The 26,278-nt window shown below is 42.0% G+C and overlaps 1 protein-coding gene across 4 annotated transcripts; it reads right to left on the reverse strand.

Annotated features, from left to right (window-relative positions):
- Positions 1-2,809: 2,809 nt before the first annotated feature.
- LOC118363278 (N-acetyllactosaminide beta-1,3-N-acetylglucosaminyltransferase 2-like) lies at positions 2,810-20,177 on the reverse strand. Of its 4 annotated transcripts, XM_052486887.1 has the most exons (4): positions 19,953-20,177; positions 18,848-18,902; positions 16,984-18,286; positions 2,810-9,264 (listed from the first exon to the last, which is right to left on the reverse strand). In XM_052486887.1, exon 4 carries the CDS (start codon positions 9,258-9,260, stop codon positions 7,770-7,772), a length of 1,491 nt encoding a protein of 496 aa, XP_052342847.1. In that variant the 5' UTR covers positions 9,261-9,264; positions 16,984-18,286; positions 18,848-18,902; positions 19,953-20,177; the 3' UTR covers positions 2,810-7,769. The 4 variants fall into 4 exon arrangements, with proteins under 4 accessions (XP_052342847.1, XP_052342848.1, XP_052342850.1 ...); XM_052486888.1 differs by having other exon boundaries at positions 18,848-20,177; XM_052486890.1 differs by lacking the exons at positions 16,984-18,286; positions 18,848-18,902; positions 19,953-20,177 and adding an exon at positions 16,625-16,941.
- Positions 20,178-26,278: the final 6,101 nt, after the last annotated feature.

The raw sequence follows: 26,278 nt of genomic DNA on the forward strand, positions 1-26,278 counted from the left end.
GCTGAAAAGGAAAGAAAGCGCATATGTTTTTTTCCGTTTCTTAGCCGCTATAAACACATTCGAGAAATAAAATCTTTTTTTCATAGTTCACATGCCATTCGACAACCCAGAATCTTTGACCTACAGTGAAGATACACATTTTTGATGTTCAGATGTACAAGGTATGTAGCAAGTGGCTAATTTCAAGTATGTGGGTGTTAATTTGATTTAGCTAGATTTACCAAAGAATATCTAGAAATACATCGTTATATAATATCTTAATCTTCTAGCTAGTTATTAGCTAGCTGTTTGTGTATGATACAGGCATTTTTTGTTTACATAGCCAACCAGCCAGCTGGTGTGGACAGCTTGCCACTTGGCCCAAAACCAAACTTGTTCATTTTACGGCATCACGTTGCGCTGGCTGACATTTTTTTTATTACTAGTTAGCCTGTTGTTGGATATGTATGCCACCTACAATGTTATGCTCATTATATTTTTGCTATCTGTTAACTCAGAGTACCACAACATGAGTCATAATACCCAGTGGTGATTTTAGCATGTAAATCTTGATGGGGCAAAATCTCAAAATGTTTTCAGATGTATGCTGGCAAAGCCACAACGCAACACTTATCCGTACGTTAATTGCACTACAACATGCTGACCAAACCGGACGCGAGCACGTTGATTTTGTTCACCCACACTAGAAGCGATCAGGACACGTAGGTTGAAATATCAAAACATACTCTGAACCAATTATATTAATTTGTTGGAAGGTTGAAAATTATTAAACATTTATGGCAATTTAGCTAGCTAGCTTGCTGCTGTTAGCTAATTTATCCTGGGATATAAACACAGGATTATTTTACTTGAAATGCACAAGGTCCTCTACACGGACAATTAATCCACAGATAAAACTGTAAACCGAATTAGTTTCTCATCATCTCTCCTCCATCCTACGGGCTTTTTCTTCTTTGGACTTAATATGGAGGTAGGCAACCAACTTTACGGTGCATTACTACCGACTGGAGTGTGGTCAGACACTTGAGCATGTGGTCAGCATGTGATGGTGACTACAAACTTGCTGACCAGACCGCACTCGCGCCATTGCGCACAAGTTGATTTTGTCTACCCACACCAGACGCGATCAGGACACGTAGGTTAAAATACCAAGACAGACTGATGCCGTGATTTCACCTATTTCCCCCCCCCCCCCAATCCTAAGGCTATACAGTCATGGCCAAAAGTTGACACAAATATTAATTACCACACAGTTTGCTGCTTCAGTGTCTTTAAAAAAATATATTTTTGTCAGATGTTACTATGGAATACTGAAGTATAATTACAAGCATTTCATAAGTGTCAGAGTGAAACGGGTAAGAGCTGCTGAAAAGGAAAGAAAGCGCATATGTTTTTTTCGTTTCTTAGCCGCTATAAACACATTCAAGAAATAAAATATTTTTTTCATAGCTCACATGCCATGGCATGCTGTCAATTAACTTCTGGGCCACCTCCTGACTAATGGCAGCCCATTCTTGCATAATCAATGCTTGGAGTTTGTCAGAATTTGTGGGTTTTTGTTTGTCCACCCGCCTCTTGAGGTTTGACCACAAGTTCTCAATGGGATTAAGGTCTGGGGAGTTTCCTAGCCATGGACCCAAAATATCAATGTTTTGTTCCCCAAGCCACTTCGTTATCACTTTTGCCTTATGGCAAAGTGCTCCATCATGCTGGAAAAGGCATTGTTCATCACCAAACTGTTCCTGGATGGTTGGGAGAAGTTGCTCTCGGAGGATGCGTTGGTACCATTCTTTATTCATGGCTGTGTTCTTAGGCAAAATTGTGAGTGCGCCCACTCCCTTGGCTGAGAAGCAATCCCACACATGAATGGTCTCAGGATGCTTTACTGTTGGCATGACACAGGACTGATGGTAGCGTTCATCTTGTCTTCTCAGGACAAGCTTTTTTCCAGATGCCCCAAACAATCGGAAAGGGGATTCATCAGAGAAAATTACTTTACCCCAGTACTCAGCAGTCCAATCCCTGTACCTTTTACAGAATATCAGTCTGTCCCTGATGTTTTTCCTGGAGAAGTGGCTTCTTTGCTGCCCTTCTTGACACCAGGCCATCCTCCAAAAGTCTTCTCCTCACTGTGCGTGCAGATGCACTCACACCTGCCTGCTGCCATTCCTGAGCAAACTCTGTACTGGTTGTGCTCCAATCCCGTAGCTGAATCAACTTTAGGAGACGGTCCTGGCACTTGCTGGACTTTCTTGGGCGCCCTGAAGCCTTCTTCACAACAATTGAACCGCTCTCCTTGAAGTTCTTGATGAGCCGATAAATGGTTGATGTAGGTGCAATCTTACTGGCAGCAATATCCTTGCCTGTGAAGCCCAAAGCAATGATGACGGCATGTGTTTCCTTGCAGGTAACCATGGATGACAGAGGAAGAACAATGATTCCAAGCACCACCCTCCTTTTGAAGCTTCCAGTCTGTTATTCAAACTCAATCAGCATGACAGCGTGATCTCCAGCCTTGTCCTCGTTAACACTCACACCTGTGTTAACGAGAGAATCACTGACATGTCAGCTGGTCCTTTTGTGGCAGGGCTGAAATGCAGTGGAAATGTTTTTTGGGCGATTCAGTTCATTTGCATGGCAAATAGGAACTTTGCAATTAATTGCAATTCATCTGATCACTCTTCATAACATTATGGAGTGTATGCAAATTGCCATCACACAAACTGAGGCAGCAGACTTTGAAAATTAATATTTGTGTCATTCTCAAAATTTTGGGCCACGACTGTAGATTTCTGTGGATATGTATTATGGTTAAAAGCAGGGTTTAGATTGAGGGGGTATGTGAGGATATAGGCCTAACCCTTGTTAAAGCGACAAGCAAAAAGCATATGCTACCACTTGTTTGCTTAGCCAATTGAAAAACAATGGTTCAGATTATATAAAGTGATTAACTCCACGATTATTTCTGCATTGTCTACTAGCCTATCGAAGGTCTTGCTCAGCCTCAACATCACAGGATAATGTGGTTGGTTTATTAAATGCTCTGCAATTTAGAGCTATGCCTAGCGCAAAATACCAAAAAGTTAGAATCGCTATGGGTCTGTGCATAGACCAAACATCTGAACAGATAAAAAACATTTATTATTCAGGAGAATCCCATTGAATCAGGCTATTCATTTCAGTGCAGTTGCGTGCTTACGCATAACCTTAGACTAAATGGAACCGAAAACACCCCAGCCTGTTTTGATCACAGATCAAGATGAAGCCTGAACATTTCAGCTGTTTGTCATTGATTTAGCCCACAGTAGCCTACAGATTTGATCCACATGAAGACCTAAACTCTCACTGTCAACTGCATTTATTTTCAGCAAACTTAACATGTAAGTTTAAATATATGTATGAACATAAGATTCAACAACTGAAACATAAACTGAACAAGTTCCACAGACATGTGACTAACAGAAAGGGAATAATGTGTCCCTGAACAAAGGGTGGGGTCAAAATCAAAATGAACAGTCAGTATCTCGTGTGGCCACCAGCTACATTAAGTATTGCAGTGCATCTTCTCATGGACTGCAACAGATTTGTCAGTTCTTGCTGTGAGATGTTACCCCATTCTTCCACCAAGGCACCTGCAAGTTCCCAGACATTTGTGGGGGGAATGGCCCTAGCCCTCACCCTGCGATCCAACAGGTCCCAGACGTGCTCAATGAGATTGAGATCCGGGCTCTTCGCTGGCCATGGCAAAACACTGACATTCCTGTCTTGCAGGAAATCACACATGGAACGAGCAGTATGGCTGGTGGCATTGTCATGCTGGAGGGTCATGTCAGGATGAGCCTGCAGGAAGGGTACCACATGAGGGATGAGGATGTCTTCCCTGTAACGCACAGCATTGAGATTGCCTGCAATGACAATAAGCTCAGTCGTTGATATTTCTTTGGTACATGTGTGTCAATTTACACCCCAAGGGATGTCATTTGACTTCTGACACACACTGAGGAAGGCACAAGCTGAAAGCAGTGTGTGCAGGACGTGTTGCCTGGAAAGGGGGACTCAGATGATGACGAGAGCGATGTCTTTGTCAACACCAACCGCTGTAATGTCCACTACAGTGAAAGTGGGGAAGACACTGAGGATGAGAAGAAGGAAGAAGAGGACAGAGTGTAGAGCAGCTTGTATTGTTGAGATGTTTATGACAATCCCCTGGACAGATGTTTACACCAATGTCCCCCTCAGAATACACTGGTGCTGAAGAATATATTGTGGATTGTACTCTCCCACCCCATGAATCCAATCAAACATCCTGCTGTTTTAACATGTATTTGGGGGTTGGAGTTAAGATCCCATGGACATAATGTAGGTTAGGTATATCATACAGTACTTATACCACCTGTCCTAGAGAGGAACATGAGCATGCTTTGCTAAGCTATGTTGAAAAAGAGGTGAATGGTGGAAATATTGAACTGGTCCATGACACCCTGACTGAGTTTGTGTCATAATATATGTTCATAATGGTTGTGTAATAAAATCTTTATTGTGGTCTTTCGTCAGAAAAATACTTCCAATATAATTAACCCAATGTGTCCCATTGCAACGCTGGACTTCTAACCCCTTCTAAACATGGTGTTTGTGAGCTACACTCTGGGTTGTATCGTTGGATTCCTCTTTTTCTTTTGTATCCATAGATACCAACTGTAAATTATGGGGGCTGACCTAGAGCGGTGTTTGTCAGACAAGGGCGGATCCCGAATGGTTTGAGGTACAAACTATTAAAAGGTATCTATGAAAAGCTGAGAATCTCACTCTGATGTCCACAAGGCATACAAGTCGGTAGAAGGTAGGGGGTTCTTCTACATAGACGATCAGAGGAAATCCCAGGACATAGTGTCTATAATACTGTAATAAACTCACACTTGCGGTCACAACTCCAAACTCCACATAGTTATCACTGACTAGTTGGATATTAATTTCTCACTGAGCAAACCATTTCTATACTTACAGCATTCATATAAATTCATTTTTATAAGGTTTTTGCTTTGACAGACTTTTTTTATTGACATTTGTAAATAAAACTCATGTTTGTGAAATTGTTTTGTGTTATTTTTGTAACCCTGGTTATCCTGAAAAGAAAATGGTAAAACATATCACTATGAGGTTAAATATAAGGGCTGGACATGCAGATAAATTAAAAGCAGATTTTTGGGGGGGTCTCAGTACTGATAGGTTTAAGATTTTTGTCCAGATGTCTGATTCAAAATTAAATAATCAAATATTAAAATGGTTCATGTTCAGAGAAACATTGAAAAGTGCACAACATTTGTCAGAGAGGTTCATTTACACATTTATTTACTTACTCAACTGTTGGTTTGGGATAACCAAACCTCAGATCTAACTCAGCCATTATGCAGTGGCAGTGGTCAAATCAGTCAAATGTAATTCATCTTAACATGTTTGTTGCACCTCATGATTCTTCTCATAACTAGCCCCCGAGCCCAAAAACTGAGTATGAGAATTCCTGCCCACAGCAAGGGACCCAAACCTGTTCAACAGGAGGCAGTTGAGCAATGTATGCAATATATGGCCTTCACAGTTGACTGTGTACCAAGTAGGTCATTCTGTTTAATACTTCAAATACTTACATGCCGTCACAAACAAACATTTCTTCAACATCAGTAAAAACAAACGACATCCAGTATTTCTGTCAAACGTAGGTTCACGTTTATCACACTGTGGGGCCTTATTACAGGGCAGTTCTCAGCTGGAAGCATACCTTTCTCCATCACCATCTATCATTTGAGTCAGTTTTAAAACAACCAGTCTAGTATTTCCTCAGGTTCCTCACATCGTTGTGTTTATAGTAATAATAGGTTTACATGAATAAATCTGTACTGTTCCCCATTCTCATGTTCCTCTCCATTGTCAAGTGGCAGCACACCTTCTCTATAGACAATCACCATCATGTCAGTTTTACATAATAGGATAGCCAGTCAGTGAATAGCTCCCTATGAAGGCCTTGCCTCTTCCCCATTGTCAAGAGGCAGCAGAGCCGCGGGGTGCTGAGTGCTGCAGCACCTCCTGATAAATCATAATAAAAAAAATATTGCTATAAACATTTCCTCAGAATTTCCAACATGCTTTCAATGATGATGACAGTTCTACTGTGTATTCGGAAAGTATTCAGACCCCTTGAATTTTTCCACATTTTGTTACGTTATTCTAAAATGGATGAAATAGTATTTCCCCCCTCATCAATCTACACACAATAACCCCATAATGACAAAGCAAAAACAAAAATGATATTACATGTACAGATTTGTCCCATTCTTCTCTGCAGCTCCTCTCAAGCTCTGTCAGGTTGGATGGGGAGCGTTGCTGCACAGCTATTTTCAGGTCTCTCCAGAGATGTTCGATCGGGTTCAAGTCCGGGCTCTGGTTGGGCTAATCAAGGATATTCAGAGACTTGTCCCGATGCCACTCCAGCACTGTCTTGGCTGTGTGCCAAGGTCATTGTCCTGTTGGAAGGTGAACCTTCCACCTTTTTTCTCATGGTCTGAGAGTCCTTTTGGCAAACTCCAAGTGGGCTGTTATGTGCCTTTTACTGAGGAGTGGCTTCCGTCTGGCCACTCTACCATAAAGGCCTGATTGGTGGAGTGCTGCAGAAATGGTTGTCCTTCTGGAAGGTTCTCCCTCAGAAAATCTAATCTTTTAAAAAATATATATATATTTCACCAGGTAGGCCAGTTGAAAAGTTCTCATTTACAACTTCGACCTGGCCAAGATAAAGCAAAGAAGTGCGACACAAACAACACAGTTACACATGGAATAAACAAACATACAGTCAATAACACAATAGAAAAAAAAAGAATAAATAATAATAATAATTATTGGTTACATATTTCGCAGATGTTATTGCGGGTGTAGCGAAATGCTTGTGTTCCTAGTTCCAACAGTGCAGTAGGATCTAACAATTCACAACAATACACACAATCTAAAAGTAAAAGAATGGAATTAAGAAATATATAAATATTAGGATGAGCAATGTCTGAATGGCATTGACTAAAATACAGTAGAATACAGTATATACATATGAAATGAGTAAAGAGGTATGTAAACATTATTAAAGTGACTAGTGTTTTATTAAAGGGACCAGTGATTCCATGTCTATGGATATAAGGTGCAGGGCTGAGTCACCGGGTGGTAGCCGGTTACTCGGAAGCTGTTTTTCAGTCTCTCGGTCCCAGCCAGGGAACCTCACATCTCCACAGACGAACTCTGTCAGAGTGACCATGAGGTTCTTGGTCACCTCCCTGACTTAGACCCTTCTCCCGCCGGGCCAGCTCTAGGGAGAGTCTTGGTGGTTCCAAACTTCTTCCATTTAAAGAATGATGGAGGCCACTGTGTTCTTGGGGACCTTCAATGCTGCAGACATTTTTTGGTACCCTTCCCCAGATCTGTGCATCGACACAATCCTGTATTGGAGCTCTACAGACAATTCCTTCGACCTCATGGCTTGGTATTTGCTCTGACATGCACTGTCAACTGTGGGACCTTATATAGACAGGTGTGTGCCTTTCCAAATCATGTCAAATCAATTGAATTTACCACAGGTGGAATCCCATCAAGTTGTAGAAACATCTCAAGGATGACCATTGGAAACAGAATGCACCTGAGCTCGTATAGCTAACATTTGTGAATTTGGTCGGGTCACTCACAAAGTTGCATATTGCAGCTTTAAGTCAGTTTCATACCAGTCAGTGATTACCTCACTATAGAGCTGAATTTTCAGAACTACCCCATGGATCCGTCAGAAGTTCCTGTCCCTTGTTGTCTTTCACACTAAATGGATCTATCAGAAATGTATTCTTGTTCTCCTTCTCAGTTCTCAGGATGGTGCTGTTGCACTCTGTCTGGTTCCTCATTATCTCCGACCACAGCTTCATTACCTGAGCAGGGCTGCGTTTGTGTACCAGTAAGATAGTGTGGTACGCACACCGCTCTTCCCCCTCTTTCTTGGGGAAGTCGAAGGTGAGGAAGGCGGGGTGGTGGATGGGGTGGACCCCGAGCCTGTGGAGGCACATGCCCACGTAGACATCATCAATGGGGTACAGGTGAACTCTCCGGGAAATACGGTTGAGCCTCAGGGCCAGCTCCCCTGAGTACACCACCCCTCCCCCACCCCCGTACGGAGGGTACAGACCATTATAGAAACTAGCAGGAATAAAGTACTTGGTAGTGTTGACTCTGTTGGGGCTGGCTGCTCCTATCACATCCCCTACCATGAATCCCTTCATAAACTCTGACCCAGGCGCACCTGACAGGATCGTCTGCTCCCGGAGGTAGTCTAAGAGAGCAGGGGTCCGCAATAGGACGTCGTCGTCCCCTTTAAAGACGAAGCGTGCCATGGAGCAGCGGGTGGAGAGCCAGTCCCACAGCAGCACGTCCTTCAGGGTGAGGTTATAGAAGGAGTCGTGGAAGTCCCACTGGAGGATGTCCCTGTACTGGCGGCTCTCCAGCTGCAGCAGCTCACTTACGTCTACTCGGGGCTCTGCGTGGTTCTTCCCCAGGAGGAAGACCCTCCGCACCACACCGCCGTTCCCTGTCGCCCCTGCCACCCATCCCGCCCGGCCCCATGTCTGCCGGATGGCTTGACGGTTCTCAAAGTTCAGATCCTTGGTCTTAATGGCCAGCACTAGGAGAGGCCCCTGTCCCTTCCTTGGCCCACGCCCACACAGTTTAGCAGGCTCAATGAGGACAGGGTAGTCCCTGAAGTGCATGGAGCGCACAAACATCTGCATCTGCAGGGGCAGCTCTGGAAAATCCTCCATTTGAGACGTCAAGTTCCCAATCTCAGAGAACCCTGCACTCAAGGTGGGGAAGGAAAACCGCAAATCGTTTTTATTATTGTTATTATTGGTATCAAGATGGTAATTGTACTCTCTGCTGGGCATCAGGATGGGGTTGTATTGGCGGTCAATGTGTAACTGGAGCAGGTTCCAGAGGGCTCCTCCGTGGGGCTTGGGGTCCCAGAAGGAGCTGGTGGGATGGGGGGCCACGGTGCCATTACTGGTTAACCCCAGTGCAATGAAGTGCTCTGGTAGAGTTTGTGGGATAGGGGCAGCAACGCCTGGGCCTGTGGTGGTGGTAGTACCATAGCACACAGCCAGGGTGACATACACACAGAGAGATCCCACCAGGACACCTGGAGTACAGCACAGGCATAGGAGAACACGCCGCCACCGCCAATGGTAGCACGCCATTTAACTACAGAAAGAGAAGGAGCAAGGGAGAGAGAGCAGGCAGTGGAGAGGTGGCGGGATACATTGAGAAGAGTGGGGAAGAGATGTAAGGAGAGAGAGGGAGGAATGATAAGGGGAGTGAGAGAGGAGGGGAGGAGAGAGGTGGGAGATTTTATTATTGCAATCTTTTGTCACTTAAATCAATACAGCTACATGACTAACTAAGAATAATGACTAGGGCCCTGTGTTTTGGACAATCATGTGACATGCCTGGATTTTTACCTTTATTTAAAGCTTTTTCATCAACAGTCCTCATTTGTTTTTATGTCAGATGGTCCAACACCGTCCTCAGACAATTGCTTTAATGTAAAATACCGGAAAATATTTCATTTCAGATACCGGATAAGAATACATCTTATTTTAAGTAATTTATTAGTGCTTGACTTGGGCAGGTCGCCGAACAGGTGTTGTGCCGAAAATCTCCCCCTGACGAAAATCTCCCCCTGACGAAAATCTCCCCTTGCCAGAATTCCCCCCTCTAATTTCCTTAATTTTGTGACTAGAGTCAAATACTTTCTGTGACACACATCAGAGTCAAATACTTTCTGTGACACATCAGAGTCAAATACTTTCTGTGACACACATCAGAGTCAAATACTTTCTGTGACACACATCAGAGTCAAATACTTTCTATAGAACAAACTTCACGTCAGGATAGGCAACCGAAATGAATAATTAATGTACAGATGAAGTTGGAAGTTTACATACACTTAGATTGGAGTCATTAAAACTTGTTTTTCAACCACTCCACGCATTTCTTGTTAACAAACTATAGTTTTGGCAAGTCGGTTAGGACATCTACTTTGTGCATGACACAAATCATTTTTCCAAAAATTGTTTACAGACAGATTATTTCCCTTATAATTCACTGTATCACAATTCCAGTGGGTCAGAAGTTAACATACACTAAGTTGACTGTGCCTTTATACAGTTTGGAAAATGTCAGAAAATTATGTTATGGCTTTAGAAGCTTCTGATAGTCTAATTGACATAATTTGAGTCAATTGGAGGTGTACTTGTTCAATGCTGAATTGTTTCATTGAGCACGTTGTATCATCTGGTAGGCTGTTTGATTCAGTGTCCTCTGTCTCTGTACAACCCTGTGTGGGTGAACCAGTGAGAGCTGGTCAAACTTTTAGCTTTTTGCCATTCTCAGTGCAGGTGGAACATAAAGCCCTGAAATCCTTAGATCAGAGAAAGCCTGCAGGTCCTGATCTTTTGGATCCCTGCTTTTTAAATCTGGTAGCTGAACCATTTACATCTCTGTTCAATATAACCCTGGAATGTAATGAAATTCCAAAGATCTGGAAATCAGCATTTGTCCTACCACTTTTAAAAGGGGGAGATCCAACTCTTTTAAATAATTATAGGCCCTTCTCAAAGCTGTCACCCCTGGTGAAAATACTTGAAACCCTTGTGAGTGAACAGCTAAGAGAGTTTTTATTTACTAACTCTATTTTATCAATGTACCAATCGGGCTTCAGGAAGAAGCATAGCACATTTACAGCAGCCATGAAGGTTTTAAATAATATCACTGAAACCATTGACAAAAAACAGCACTGTCTCACTGTTTATTGATCTCTCTAAGGCTTTTGATACAGTTGATCGTGCTATACTAAGGCAGAGATTGTTGAGTGTAGGTCTTTCGGAGCACGCAGTTGCATGGTTTGCTAACTATCTGTCTGATAGAACTCAGTGCACTCAATTTGATGGGCTTATGTCTGTTAAATTGTCTGTCTTGAATGTTGTGCCCCAAGGCTCTGTACTTGGTCCTCTATTATTCACTATTTATATAAATGATTTAGACAAAAATGTCCAAAATGCACAACTTCATTTTTATGCTGATGATTCTGTTATTTACTGTTGTGCCTCGTCTCTTACAAAAGCTTTCCAGAACATGCAAACTGCTTTTTATACTGTTCAACATACCTTGTTTCAATTGAAGCTTATCCTCAATACTGACAAAACTAAACTAATGGAGTTTTTCTAATGCAAGAAATAGACATCTGAACCTTTCACCTATTACTACCTGTCAGGGCAAGGAGATTGAGGTTGTAACCTCATATAAATATCTTGGAATTTTAATTTAGCATATTCAACAACTTACAAAAAATTGACAAAAAATTGACAAAGAATTTAAGCTGAAATTGGGATTTTATTTTAGGAATAAGGCCTGTTTTTCTTTTGAAGCCAGAAGGCAGCCGTCATACCGCTCAGGGAGGAGACGTGTTCTGTCTCCTAGACTTTGGTGCGAAAAGTGCAAATCAATCCCAGAACAACAGCAAAGGACCCTGTGAAGATTCTGAAGGAAACAGGTACAAAAGTAAAATGAGTCCTATAATCGACAGAACCTGAAAGGCCGCTCAGCAAGGAAGAAGCCACTGCTCCAAACATCCATAAAAAAGCCAGACTACGGTTTGCAACTGCACATGGGGACAACAATCATACTTTTTGGAGAAATGTCCTTTGGTCGGATGAAACAAAAATAGAACTGTTTGGCCATAATGACTATCATTATGTTGGAGGAAAAAGGGGGAAGCTTGCAAGCCGAAGAACAGCATCCCAACCATGAAGCATGGGGGTGGCAGAATCATGTTGTGGGGGTGCTTTGCTGCAGGAGGGACTGATGCACTTCACAAAATAGATGGCATCATGAGGCTGGAAAATGATGTGGATATATTGCAGCAACATCTCAAGACATCAGTCAGGAAGTTAAAGCTTGGTCGGAAAAATGGGTCTTCCAAATGGACAATGACCCCAAGCATACTTTCAAAGTTGTGTCAAAATGACTTAAGGACAACAAAGTCAAGGTATTGGAGTGGCCACCACAAAGCCCTGACCTCAATCCTATTGAACATTTGTGGGCATAACTGAAAAGCATGTGCGAGCAAGGAGGCCTAAAAACCTGACTCAGTTACACCAGCTCTGTCAGGAGGAATGGGCCAAAATTCACCCAGCGTATTGTGGGAAGCTTGTGGAAGGCTACCCGAAACATTTGACCCGAGATAAACAATTTAAAATCAATGCTACCAAATACTAATTGAGTGTATGTAAACTTCTGACTCACTGTGATGAAAGACATAAAAGCTGAAATAAATAATTCTCTCAACTATTATTCTGACATTTCACATTCTTAAAATAGTGGTGATCCTAACGGACCTAAAACAGGGACTTTTTACTAGGATTAAATGTCTGTAATTGTGAGAAACTGAGTTGAAAAGTATTTGGCTAAGGAGTATGTAAACTTCCCACTTCAACTGTATGTGTGTTATATTAAACATAGAGGAGGGAGTAAAATGTTGGCAAGCAATAAACATTTCAGAACAACTGTGGTTGAATTATTATTTATTTATAGACTAATACAAAATCAGTAGCGGATCTTGCGGTGCTGGTGTTGTGCCAAAAGTCGCTGCGACTTGCTTGCTAGTTGATACTTCTGATCACGTTAGGCTGCGTTTCATTTCATTTTGTATGTCAGTTTGATTGTGGCGAGGCACTAATGTCTGCAGTTTTTGGTTTGGCTATTTGTTTCAAGTGTATTAGTCTATGAATAAATATCCTTGCCAAAATTCGTCATCCCCCCATGTCTTATTGGACTAGTAGTTGTTCTGAAATGTATATTTGCTTGCCTACATTTTTCTCCCTCCTTTATGTTTAATATAACACACATACATTATTATTCATTTCGGTTGCCTATCCTGATGTGAAGTTTGTTCTATAGAAAGTATTTGACTGATGTGTGCCACAGAAAGTATTTGACTGATGTGTGCCACAGAAAGTATTTGACTGATGTGTGCCACAGAAAGTATTTGACTGATGTGTGCCACAGAAAGTATTTGACTGATGTGTGCCACAGAAAGTATTTGACTGATGTGTGCCACAGAAAGTATTTGACTGATGTGTGCCACAGAAAGTATTTGACTGATGTGTGCCACAGAAAGTATTTGACTGATGTGTGCCACAGAAAGTATTTGACTGATGTGTGCCACAGAAAGTATTTGACTGATGTGTGCCACAGAAAGTATTTGACTGATGTGTGCCACAGAAAGTATTTGACTGATGTGTGCCACAGAAAGTATTTGACTCTCGCCACAAAATTAAGGAAATTAGAAGTGTTTATTAGAAATTAGAAGACTATTTTCTTGCCGAAATTAATAATTAATGTAATACATCCTCCCCCCTTCTAATTTCCCGAATTTTGGCCAATATATTTATTTATCGACTGATACACTTAAAACAAATAGCCAAACCGAAAACTGCAGACATTACTAGTGCCTCCCACGCGATCAAACCGACATAAAAAAAAAATGAAATGCAGGCCAGAAATCCCAACAAGCAAGCACGTCGCAGCAATGATGAATTGAGTGCGTGCGAGTTCACGCGAGACGGGGGGGATTCTGGCAAGGGGAGCTTTTCTGCACAACACCGGAACCGGGGGCTGAGGGGGGGTCACCAAGGGCGCCATACAAGCTAGAACCGCCACATACACTTGAAACAAATAGCCAACCGAAAACTGCAGATAAATTGCTTTCTGCTACTAAGATCAGTGAAATATAGGCTAAACTGAAAACGGAGTGAAGAGCAGAAATATCAACTAGCAAGCAAGTCACAGCAATGAAGGACGTGAAGGGGCGGGGAATTCTGACGAGGGAGACTTTCGGTACAACACCGGCTCTAAACATTTAGGGGGAAATTGCGTACTGACTCCTCTACTCTATAAAACAAAGTAGTTTATCGCCGGCCCAAATTCACAAAGTTCATCAAAGCGGAATGAAGGTGGGATCTGCATTGATCTGAAATGGAGAGAGGGCATTCATTTCCTGGTTCCTGATTCCGTTTTGTTCAAGTTTATTTGCCGCTAGTCTGTAACATTGCATATCAAGGGTGGCAACCATCCTCCAGGATAGCTACTGGGTATGCAGGCTTTTGTTCAAGCCCTGTTCTAACCACATTGTAGCCTAAACAGCACATCAGCTGCTCAACATGACCTTGATAAGCAGACTTGGGTGTTTCAGGGCTGGATCAAAAGCTAAGCACAAACAGGCTCTCTCCAGGTGGAAGGTTGACCACATCTTGATAACGTGTGACTAATAGTACAGTTCTACTTTCTGGGGGTTTAAGTTCCTTGATAAAGGGCACAATGGCAGGCCTACATGGGATCAGACACAGATGCCTTTCAGTGTCAATAATGGTTACTTTTTCATGTAGGCTATGATAGCCTAGTGGCAGGGTAGCCTAGTGGTTAGAACGTTGGACTAGTAACCAAGAGTTTGCAAGTTCAAATCCCCAAGCTGACAAGGTACAAATCTGTCATTCTGCCCCTGAACAGGCAGTTAATCCACTGTTCCTAGGCCGTCATTGAAAATAAGAATTTGTTCATAACTGACTTGCCCAGTAAAATAGTCATTAAAATTTGGTTAAGTCATGGAAAATGTGTATGTACCCATCAGAGGTTTCTATAGCATAATGTCATTTGTGAATTTTGGTGAACAGTCTAATGGACCGACTTGGAAAAAGACAGCCCCTGCACTTATTTCATCCCAAGTCAAGCACTGCCATTTCTGAGTATGTAACAAACATGGCCCAAAAAGTGTGATGTGTATTGGGAGATACAGTGGAAAATAAAGTAGGGCTATAGATTCCTTCTCAATAATGAAATATTTAAAAATTATATGACATTCAAAATCCATTGATCGTCTATTAGGCATATCTGAGTACTTCAAAATCAGTCAATTTGACCACATCCTACCTTGATTTTCCCCTTTGAAACTAATGTTTTTCCATACGACTATTATAGGCTAATATAAGCATTGACTTTGATTTGTATCCATCATGTGTGCCAATTGATATACAACTTAGCTTGCCAAAACGTAAATGATATAATCACATAATAGCCTATAAATCAAAGGTATGATATTTTCTTTGGTCTTCTCAGACGATCCGGAGACCAAATGATCCCCTGAAGTGTTCTCCACCGATACAAACTACTGTGAAACAGCATAGCGGCAGAGCAAGAATTTACCTACAGTTTACAGCAAAACCAGTTGCAGGTATATATACATGAAGGACACTCCCCTCTATTGTCAGAAACGAGAACAGAGATACCTTACCTGATCGATCACTCAGTTTCAATCAATCAGCACCATACATGTTACTGTTGTTTATTTCCTTTTAAGTCCCACTCCATTTTTGCACATTTCCCGTTGAAAAATGATAATTCAAGTACACATACAGTAAAGTACAGTAAGCAACACCGTGTATTTCACAATTGCGAAAGTTGCTTTCTGCTACTAAGATCAGTGAAATATAGGCTAAACTGAAAACGGAGTGAAGAGCAGAAATATCAACTAGCAAGCAAGTCACAGCAATGAAGGACGTGAAGGGGCGGAGAATTCTGACGAGGGAGACTTTCGGTACAACACCGGCTCTAAACATTTTGGGGGAAATTGCGTACTGACTCCTCTATAAAACAAAGTAGTTTATCGCCGGCCCAAATTCACAAAGTTCATCAAAGCGGAATGAAGGTGGGATCTGCATTGATCTGAAATGGAGAGAGGGCATTCATTTCCTGGTTCCTGATTCCGTTTTGTTCAAGTTTATTTGCCGCTAGTCTGTAACATTGCATATCAAGGGTGGCAACCATCCTCCAGGATAGCTACTGGGTATGCAGGCTTTTGTTCAAGCCCTGTTCTAACCACATTGTAGCCTAAACAGCACATCAGCTGCTCAACATGACCTTGATAAGCAGACTTGGGTGTTTCAGGGCTGGATCAAAAGCTAAGCACAAACAGACTCTCTCCAGGTGGAAGGATGACCACATCTTGATAACGTGTGACTAATAGTACAGTTCTACTTTCTGGGGTTTAAGTTCCTTGATAAAGGGCACAATGGCCCGTAGATGGTAGGCCTACATGGGATCAGACACAGCTGCCTATCAGTGTCAATAATGGTTACTTTTTCATGTAGGCTATGATAATAGTCATTCAAATTTGGTTAAGTCATGGAAAATGTGTATGTACCCATCAGAGGTTTCTATAGCATAATGTCATTTGTGAATTTTGGTGAACAGTCTAATGGACCGACTTGGAAAAAGACAGCCCCTGCACTTATTTCATCCCAAGTCAAGCACTGCCATTTCTGAGTATGTAACAAACATGGCCCAAAAAGTGTGATGTGTATTGGGAGATACAGTGGAAAATAAAGTAGGGCTATAGATTCCTTGTCAATAATTAAATATTTAAAAATTATATGACATTCAAAATCCATTGATCGTCTATTAGGCATATCTGAGTACTTCAAAATCAGTAAATTTGACTACATCCTACCTTGATTTTCCCCTTTGAAACTAATGTTTTTCCATATGACTATTATAGGCTAATATAAGCATTGACTTTGATTTGTATCCATCATGTGTGCCAATTGATATACAACTTAGCTTGCCAAAACGTAAATGATATAATCACATAATAGCCTATAAATCAAAGGTATGATATTTTCTTTGGTCTTCTCAGACGATCCGGAGACCAAATGATCCCCTGAAGTGTTCTCCACCGATACAAACTACTGTGAAACAGCATAGCGGCAGAGCAAGAATTTACCTACAGTTTACAGCAAAACCAGTTGCAGGTATATACATGAAGGACACTCCCCTCTATTGTCAGAAACGAGAACAGAGATACCTTACCTGATCGATCACTCAGTTTCAATCAATCAGCACCATACATGTTACTGTTGTTTATTTCCTTTTAAGTCCCACTCCATTTTTGCACATTTCCCATTGAAAAATGATAATTCAAGTATACATACAGTAAAGTACAGTAAGCAACACCGTGTATTTCACAATTGCAAAAGTCAAGGGTTTGGATTTATTGAGTCAAGGTTTGGCTTTATGAGTCATAATACCCATAAAACCTAGCAATGAGAAACACACATAACAGGCTCAAAACAAGGTAGCCATGACTAAATGCAGCTAAACAAACGCCCTTCTTCATGAAAACCTTTTTAAATTGAAAACCAGCCCAGCCAACATTTCCATGTGGGGCCCATAAGGGTTAATAAAGGGCTGTTGGGCTACATTTGGTAAACCCAAAAGGACCTACAAAGTTTTGTCCTCAGTATCCAAGCTGACCCCAAGTGTGGTTGCCATGTTGGGCTTATTAAGGGACCCTAGTGGGCAACTGTGTGATAACCCACATGGGCTCCAGGTTTTTATCCCAGGTGAGTTAAAGAATGGTTACCACTTGGACCCCCATCTAGGATAACCAGAAGGTTCTCATAAAGTTGTCCCCAGTATCCATGTTGGCCCCACATGTGCTTGCCATGTTGGGCTTTATGTGGGTACATACCTTTTGAAGTCCAAGATGGCAACATGGCAACCACACCCATGTTGACAGTGAAGATGAGCGATGCTGCAGCAGCATCAGTTTCTACTTCTATTAGTTCATCCTTTTCCAGATATGAAAGTAGACATCCCTCAGTTACACAAGATGGTTGTTATATGCTGTGCTTTGGTCAATCTGAGAGTTATGTTGTGCCATTTGAGGAGAGCATTTTCACCTTGTCATCATGACAAAAGTGCCCCCTTAAACCATATCAATATATAAAATGTAATTTGGAATGTGTAAAAGACTATTGTTTGATACTATAAACATACTGTACTTTAATAATGTTGTTGTATGGGTGAAATGAAAAGTATTGTGTCATCTCTGCTCTGCCTAGCCCCATTGAATAAAAAGTATTGTGTCATATCTGCTTTGCCTAGCCACATTGAATAAAAAGTATTTCTTATAGCCTAACTTTTCTTTCTTTACAATTTAAAAATGTAGCATAGACAATGTAATTGTTGTGGGAGTCTTAGGCAAACCATCTTCATTATCACAGTGGCACCTCCAAGTGCTACTCAGACCTTGGAGAAAAGTATCTGTCAGTGAACTTGGTGGTAGTAGTTGTGTTTTCAGATACGGATCCCCATCATCTTCTGATTCCACCTAGATTACAAGAGTTGGATTTGCTAATAATTTCATGTCAGCACAAAGCAGGTACAAAATTGAGTATAATGATTAGCCTTATATGCATTGTCTAATGGTATTGTTTTTAAATTGAGAACATATAGCTGAACAGTATGTAAACAACGTGTGAGTTAAACTATTTTCTGCTTCAGATGTACAGTGTCAAGGAGTGCATTGCAAATGCCCATAAGGCTAATGCCATCATACTGTAGGCCAGTGGTTCCCAACTCCGGTCCTCGAATATACCCCCAAAGTTACAGTTTTATTGTAGCTCTAGACAAACACACCTGATTCAACTTGTCAACTAATCATCAGGCCCTAAATAAGTTGAATCAGGCATGTTTGTCTGGGGCTACAACAAAAATGTGTGATGTTGTGGGGACTGGAGGACTGGAGTTGGGAACCACTGATGTAGGTCTACGTCTGCTGTAGGTCATTATCAGCTGCAAAATGGGTTCACATGGCTGTTATCCTAAAGAAAATTGTGACAATCAAATAAGACAATACAGAAATAGACTAATTAGAGACAGATTCCCTTACCCTCTTTATTGAAAGATTGTGATCTGGGATTACTCAACATCAACACTAGTTCATCCTGAATAAAAGTTAAGTTAATAATTAAAAACAGTTTTAACACTTAACTTCAAATAATCAACACTTTCATATCATTTCAAAATGTACAAGTAATCTAATTCGTTTGTAAAAGTTAGACATTTCAGTAAAAACAAGGACACGGCCAACCCCACCCACTGAGACCTGATCTACTGGCTGAGCAGATTTCTGTCCAGCCCAGCAATAGTCCACGTAATTATACATTGAATCAGGTGTGTTGGTACTTCGTTGGAACAGAAGCGTGCAAACCAGTGGAGGCTGTTGATGGGAGCACAGCTCATATTTAATAACGTTAATAACGTTTAATAACGTTCCACCAATTCCCGTTCCAGCCATTACCAAGAGCCCCCCAATTAAGGTGCCCGTGGGCTGCTCCAGTTGTAATAGGTTTATACTTTTAAACACTTTTTGTTTACAACATTTGCTAACATAGCTAGGTATACATAATCCATAGTATACAGGGATGCACTCGTATTCTCTTGGGACATTAATTTGGACCTCTTCATCTGCAGACAGGGTTTCACGACAGAAAACATCCCAAAGAAACAGGCTGCATTATACTCAAATTAGACAGCACTGAAAATGATGTTGCCATCTTCTCGCTAGGGACTGGAACAGGAGAATCTTTTCATAATGTTCTTCCACAAATGTACCTGCCTTATCCAGAGTAGCCTACTCTCCCAGCTGGCAGTGCTAGCTAACTTTCATCTTTTCACCCTCTTCCGTTACAAACGCATTTGGAATTAACGGTACAACGATAAATACATCAAAATAACTAACTAGCTAATATGAAGTTAGCAAGCAGGTGATATAAAATTAACTTTGTTAAATATACAGTATGTAAAGGTAGCTAGCTAACTAGCGAACATTGTTAGCTTACACACTAAGTTTCTGTAGCAATTTAGCTAATAATATTTAACTAGGCAAATCAGTTAAGAACACATTCTTATTTTACAATGAAGGCCTATGGGACTCCCAATCACGGCCGGATGTAATGCATCGTTTTTGATAATTTTCGAAATATGTTACTTACGTTATCCCAATGCCTCCCTTTTCTCGGTCTTTAGAAAAATAAATATTGGGTAATCTTCCTAACGTTTCCGGTGGTAGCAATACGCAACCAGTCATGTGGCCGATTGGAGGACTTTTACCAGACTGACTGGTCTTCCAACACCGCGGTTGGTAGGTGATTTGAGATGCAACTGCAAGCCCTCTATTTTGCACGTTCCGTGCCCAGGATTCGAGACAAGCAGTTGGACGTCGTAGACGTGGTGCGCCGCCTGGGAAAGCAGATGACAGATTTCCGCGGACAACCATCATGTGGTTAACAATGAGAATCAAGAAGCCAAGGAGTCCAGTTTTCTCGTGGAGAATAAACTACGAATCAAATATTCTCTCACTCCAGAAGATGCTGCTGCAAACTTTAACCGGTGGCAAAAGAGGCTAGAGAAGAAGGGAGACATCCCTCAGTTAACTACAGAGGTAGAGAAGAAGGGAGACATCCCTCAGTTAACTACAGAGGTAGAGATGAAGGGAGACATCCCTCAGTTAACTACAGAGGTAGAGATGAAGGGAGACATCCCTCAGTTAACTACAGCGGTAGAGATGAAGGGAGACATCCCTCAGTTAACTACAGAGGTAGAGATGAAGGGAGACATCCCTAAGTTAACTACAGCGGTAGAGATGAAGGGAGACATCCCTCAGTTAACTACAGAGGTAGAGATGAAGGGAGACATCCCTAAGTTAACTACAGAGGTAGAGATGAAGGGAGACATCCCTCAGTTAACTACAGAGGTAGAGATGAAGGGAGACATCCCTCAGTTAACTACAGAGGTAGAGATGAAGGGAGACATCCCTCAGTTAACTACAGAGGTAGAGATGAAGGGAGACATCCCTCAGTTAACTACAGAGGTAGAGATGAAGGGAGACATCCCTCAGTTAACTACAGCGGTAGAGATGAAGGGAGACATCCCTCAGTTAACTACAGAGGTAGAGATGAAGGGAGACATCCCTCAGTTAACTACAGTGGTAGAGATGAAGGAGACATCCCTCAGTTAACTACAGCGGTAGAGATGAAGGGAGACATCCCTCAGTTAACTACAGAGGTAGAGATGAAGGGAGACATCCCTCAGTTAACTACAGCGGTAGAGATGAAGGGAGACATCCCTCAGTTAACTACAGAGGTAGAGATGAAGGGAGACATCCCTCAGTTAACTACAGTGGTAGAGATGAAGGGAGACATCCCTCAGTTAACTACAGCGGTAGAGATGAAGGGAGACATCCCTCAGTTAACTACAGAGGTAGAGATGAAGGGAGACATCCCTAAGTTAACTACAGCGGTAGAGATGAAGGGAGACATCCCTCAGTTAACTACAGAGGTAGAGATGAAGGGAGACATCCCTAAGTTAACTACAGAGGTAGAGATGAAGGGAGACATCCCTCAGTTATCTACAGAGGTAGAGATGAAGGGAGACATCCCTCAGTTAACTACAGAGGTAGAGATGAAGGGAGACATCCCTCAGTTAACTACAGAGGTAGAGATGAAGGGAGACATCCCTCAGTTAACTACAGAGGTAGAGATGAAGGGAGACATCCCTCAGTTAACTACAGCGGTAGAGATGAAGGGAGACATCCCTCAGTTAACTACAGAGGTAGAGATGAAGGGAGACATCCCTCAGTTAACTACAGTGGTAGAGATGAAGGGAGACATCCCTCAGTTAACTACAGCGGTAGAGATGAAGGGAGACATCCCTCAGTTAACTACAGAGGTAGAGATGAAGGGAGACATCCCTCAGTTAACTACAGCGGTAGAGATGAAGGGAGACATCCCTCAGTTAACTACAGAGGTAGAGATGAAGGGAGACATCCCTCAGTTAACTACAGTGGTAGAGATGAAGGGAGACATCCCTCAGTTAACTACAGCGGTAGAGATGAAGGGAGACATCCCTCAGTTAACTACAGAGGTAGAGATGAAGGGAGACATCCCTCAGTTAACTACAGAGGTAGAGATGAAGGGAGACATCCCTCAGTTAACTACAGCGGTAGAGATGAAGGGAGACATCCCTCAGTTAACTACAGCGGTAGAGATGAAGGGAGACATCCCTCAGTTAACTACAGCGGTAGAGATGAAGGGAGACATCCCTCAGTTAACTACAGCGGTAGAGATGAAGGGAGACATCCCTCAGTTAACTACAGAGGTAGAGAAGAAGGGAGACATCCCTCAGTTAACTACAGAGGTAGAGATGAAGGGAGACATCCCTCAGTTAACTACAGAGGTAGAGATGAAGGGAGACATCCCTCAGTTAACTACAGAGGTAGAGATGAAGGGAGACATCCCTCAGTTAACTACAGCGGTAGAGATGAAGGGAGACATCCCTCAGTTAACTACAGAGGTAGAGATGAAGGGAGACATCCCTAAGTTAACTACAGAGGTAGAGATGAAGGGAGACATCCCTCAGTTAACTACAGAGGTAGAGATGAAGGGAGACATCCCTCAGTTAACTACAGCGGTAGAGATGAAGGGAGACATCCCTCAGTTAACTACAGAGGTAGAGATGAAGGAGACATCCCTCAGTTAACTACAGTGGTAGAGATGAAGGGAGACATCCCTCAGTTAACTACAGCGGTAGAGATGAAGGGAGACATCCCTCAGTTAACTACAGAGGTAGAGATGAAGGGAGACATCCCTCAGTTAACTACAGAGGTAGAGATGAAGGGAGACATCCCTCAGTTAACTACAGCGGTAGAGATGAAGGGAGACATCCCTCAGTTAACTACAGCGGTAGAGATGAAGGGAGACATCCCTCAGTTAACTACAGCGGTAGAGATGAAGGGAGACATCCCTCAGTTAACTACAGCGGTAGAGATGAAGGGAGACATCCCTCAGTTAACTACAGAGGTAGAGAAGAAGGGAGACATCCCTCAGTTAACTACAGAGGTAGAGATGAAGGGAGACATCCCTCAGTTAACTACAGAGGTAGAGATGAAGGGAGACATCCCTCAGTTAACTACAGAGGTAGAGATGAAGGGAGACATCCCTCAGTTAACTACAGAGGTAGAGATGAAGGGAGACATCCCTCAGTTAACTACAGAGGTAGAGATGAAGGGAGACATCCCTCAGTTAACTACAGAGGTAGAGATGAAGGGAGACATCCCTCAGTTAACTACAGAGGTAGAGATGAAGGGAGACATCCCTCAGTTAACTACAGCGGTAGAGATGAAGGAGACATCCCTCAGTTAACTACAGAGGTAGAGATGAAGGAGACATCCCTCAGTTAACTACAGTGGTAGAGATGAAGGGAGACATCCCTCAGTTAACTACAGAGGTAGAGATGAAGGGAGACATCCCTCAGTTAACTACAGAGGTAGAGATGAAGGGAGACATCCCTCAGTTAACTACAGCGGTAGAGATGAAGGGAGACATCCCTCAGTTAACTACAGAGGTAGAGATGAAGGGAGACATCCCTCAGTTAACTACAGCGGTAGAGATGAAGGGAGACATCCCTCAGTTAACTCTGTTAACTACAGCGGTAGAGATGAAGGGAGACATCCCTCAGTTAACTACAGCGGTAGAGATGAAGGGAGACATCCCTCAGTTAACTACAGCGGTAGAGATGAAGGGAGACATCCCTCAGTTAACTACAGTGGTAGAGATGAAGGGAGACATCCCTCAGTTAACTACAGCGGTAGAGATGAAGGGAGACATCCCTCAGTTAACTACAGAGGTAGAGATGAAGGGAGACATCCCTCAGTTAACTACAGCGGTAGAGATGAAGGGAGACATCCCTCAGTTAACTACAGTGGTAGAGATGAAGGGAGACATCCCTCAGTTAACTACAGCGGTAGAGATGAAGGGAGACATCCCTCAGTTAACTACAGCAACCCTTTTGCGTTTATCGATGGAAAGAAGATTGATTGCCAGGACGTCAAGAATGTACTGAATGTTTTGAAAACACTGTGCTCAGGTATATAGCTACATTGCTATTTGGAGTCCACATCAGCAACAAACTAAAATGGTCCAAGCACACCAAGACAGTTGTGAAGAGGGCACAACAAAACCTATTCACCCTCAGGAGACTGAAAATATTTGACATGACGGGTTGCATCACTGCCTGGTATGGCAACTGTTTGGACTCTGATTGCAAGGCACTACAGAGGGTAGTGTGTACGGCCCAGTACATCACCGGGGCCAAGCTTCCTGACATCCAGGACCTCCATACCAGGCGGTGTCAGAGGAAGGCCCTAAAAATTGTCAAAGACTCCAGCCACCCTAGTCATAGACTTTTCTCTCTGCTACTGCACAGCAAACAATATCAGAGCGCCAAGCCTACGTCCAGGAGGCTTCTAAACAGCTTCTACCCCCAAGCCATAAGACTCCTGAACAGCTAATCAAATGGTTACCCGGACTATTTACACCCCCCTTCTACACTGCTGACTCTCTGTGTTATTATTTTTCTAATGATCAATTAGCCTTTTAAAATGATAAACTTGGATTAGCTAACACAACGTGCCATTGGAGCACAGGAGTGATGGTTGCTGATATTGGGCCCCTGTACGCCTATGTAGATATTCCATAAAAGAAATCTGCAGTTTCCAGCTACAATAGTCATTTACAACATTAACGATGTCTACACTGTATTTCTGATCAATTTGATGTTATTGTAATGGACAAAACATTTGCTTTTCTTTCAAAAACAAGGACATTTCTAAGTGACCCCAAACTTTCGAACGGTAGTGTACATGTAGTGATATGTTTTTTTTTGTTACTGTATTGTAAGTATAAATGTTATAAAAAATAAATATAAAAAAAAACATTCCATGACATGCAGTAAGAAATTGTTGGTAGATTCATAGATAAACCCTCTCAAAGTATAGGGAAAGATAGCCTACCTTTTTATGGTTGTTTGATCAATAGGACTGTAAAGTTCCCAAATGTAAGAGGACTCCTGTGGGATTTACATATTTGTAGAAATCCATTCAGCTGTATTATGTGGCTTTTGCCAAATGCATTCTAATGATCTAAAGTCACACTGTTGCAACTGCCTGTAAACACACAGTCCAGTTCAAAAGTAAATGATGGCAGACCCTTGTGGCAAATTGCTTGTTTGCATAAAGGCTTATTGTCTTTGGCGCACTGGTCTGCGTAGGCTCCAGTTCCGGTTCCGGAGGAGACAGATTTTATTAGGTTCTGTAATGTCTATTAATTGTACAAACACATGAGCACTTTCCCACTCTATATTGCTATAGAATTTTCACAAATGCCTTCGTATACTTAACTCACAAACATTCTAAGAATTTATGAAAACGTGAAAATTACCATATCCATATCTCGCTTGTCAGAAGAAATAAACTAAAAAGTGTGATATTCTTCGTTTTGTTCAAATGCTTTCAGTTCCACTTTAAAGGGCTGTAGTTGATATACAGTAACCTTACTTTCATCTGGAGGACTAATCTTAATATTTTTGACCATTCAGAATCAATTCAAGACTTTTCTGGTCAGTCTGTTCTAACAGATTGATTTAGCTCAATTGTTTTGGGTTTGTTTCATTTTATTTTTACGAAAGTAACAACAATTCTAAAAAATATATACAAAATCCCCCCCCCCAAAAAAAAAGACTGAAATCCTTAAAAATAGTAAATTCCCAACATATTACAGCACGTGAATCGCAAATAATTTCCAAAGCGATTCCTGAACAGCTCATCAGCATTCTAGTCAAAATGGCAGCTGTCAATTTGCTTCATTGTATTTGCTTGGTAGCTACGAACACGGCTTGAAACTTGGACCAAGTAGGCAAACAACTCATAAATACAGCAAGGGCCGTATGCAATGGCTTACGGAAGTATTCACCCCCCTCTGCATTTTTCATATTTTGTTGCCGTACAACCTGGAAATAAAATTGATTTTGGGGGCGGGGTTGTATCATTTGATTTATTTAGACAACATGCCTCCCACTTTGAAGATGCAAATTTGAGCATGCATAACTATTCACCCCCCCAAAGTCAATACTTTGTAGAGCCACCTTTTGCAGCAATTACAGCTGAAAGTCTCTTGGGGTATGTCTCTATAAGCTTGGCACATCTAGCCACTGGGATTTTTGCTCATTCTTCAAGGAAAAACTGCTCCAGCTCCTTCAAGTTGGATGGGTTCTGCTGGTGTACAGCAATCTTTAAGTCATACCATGGATTCTCAATTGGATTGAGGTCTGAGCTTTGACGAAGCCATACCAAAACATTTAAATGTTTCCCCTTAAACCACTCAAGTGTTACTTTAGCAGTATGCTTAGGGTCATTGTCCTGCTGGGTTGTGAACCTCCATCCCAGTCTCAAATCTCTGGAAGACTGAAACTGGTTTCCCTCAAG

This window comes from Oncorhynchus keta, chromosome 30, assembly GCF_023373465.1.
Source record: "Oncorhynchus keta strain PuntledgeMale-10-30-2019 chromosome 30, Oket_V2, whole genome shotgun sequence".
Classification (NCBI taxonomy): domain Eukaryota; kingdom Metazoa; phylum Chordata; class Actinopteri; order Salmoniformes; family Salmonidae; genus Oncorhynchus; species Oncorhynchus keta.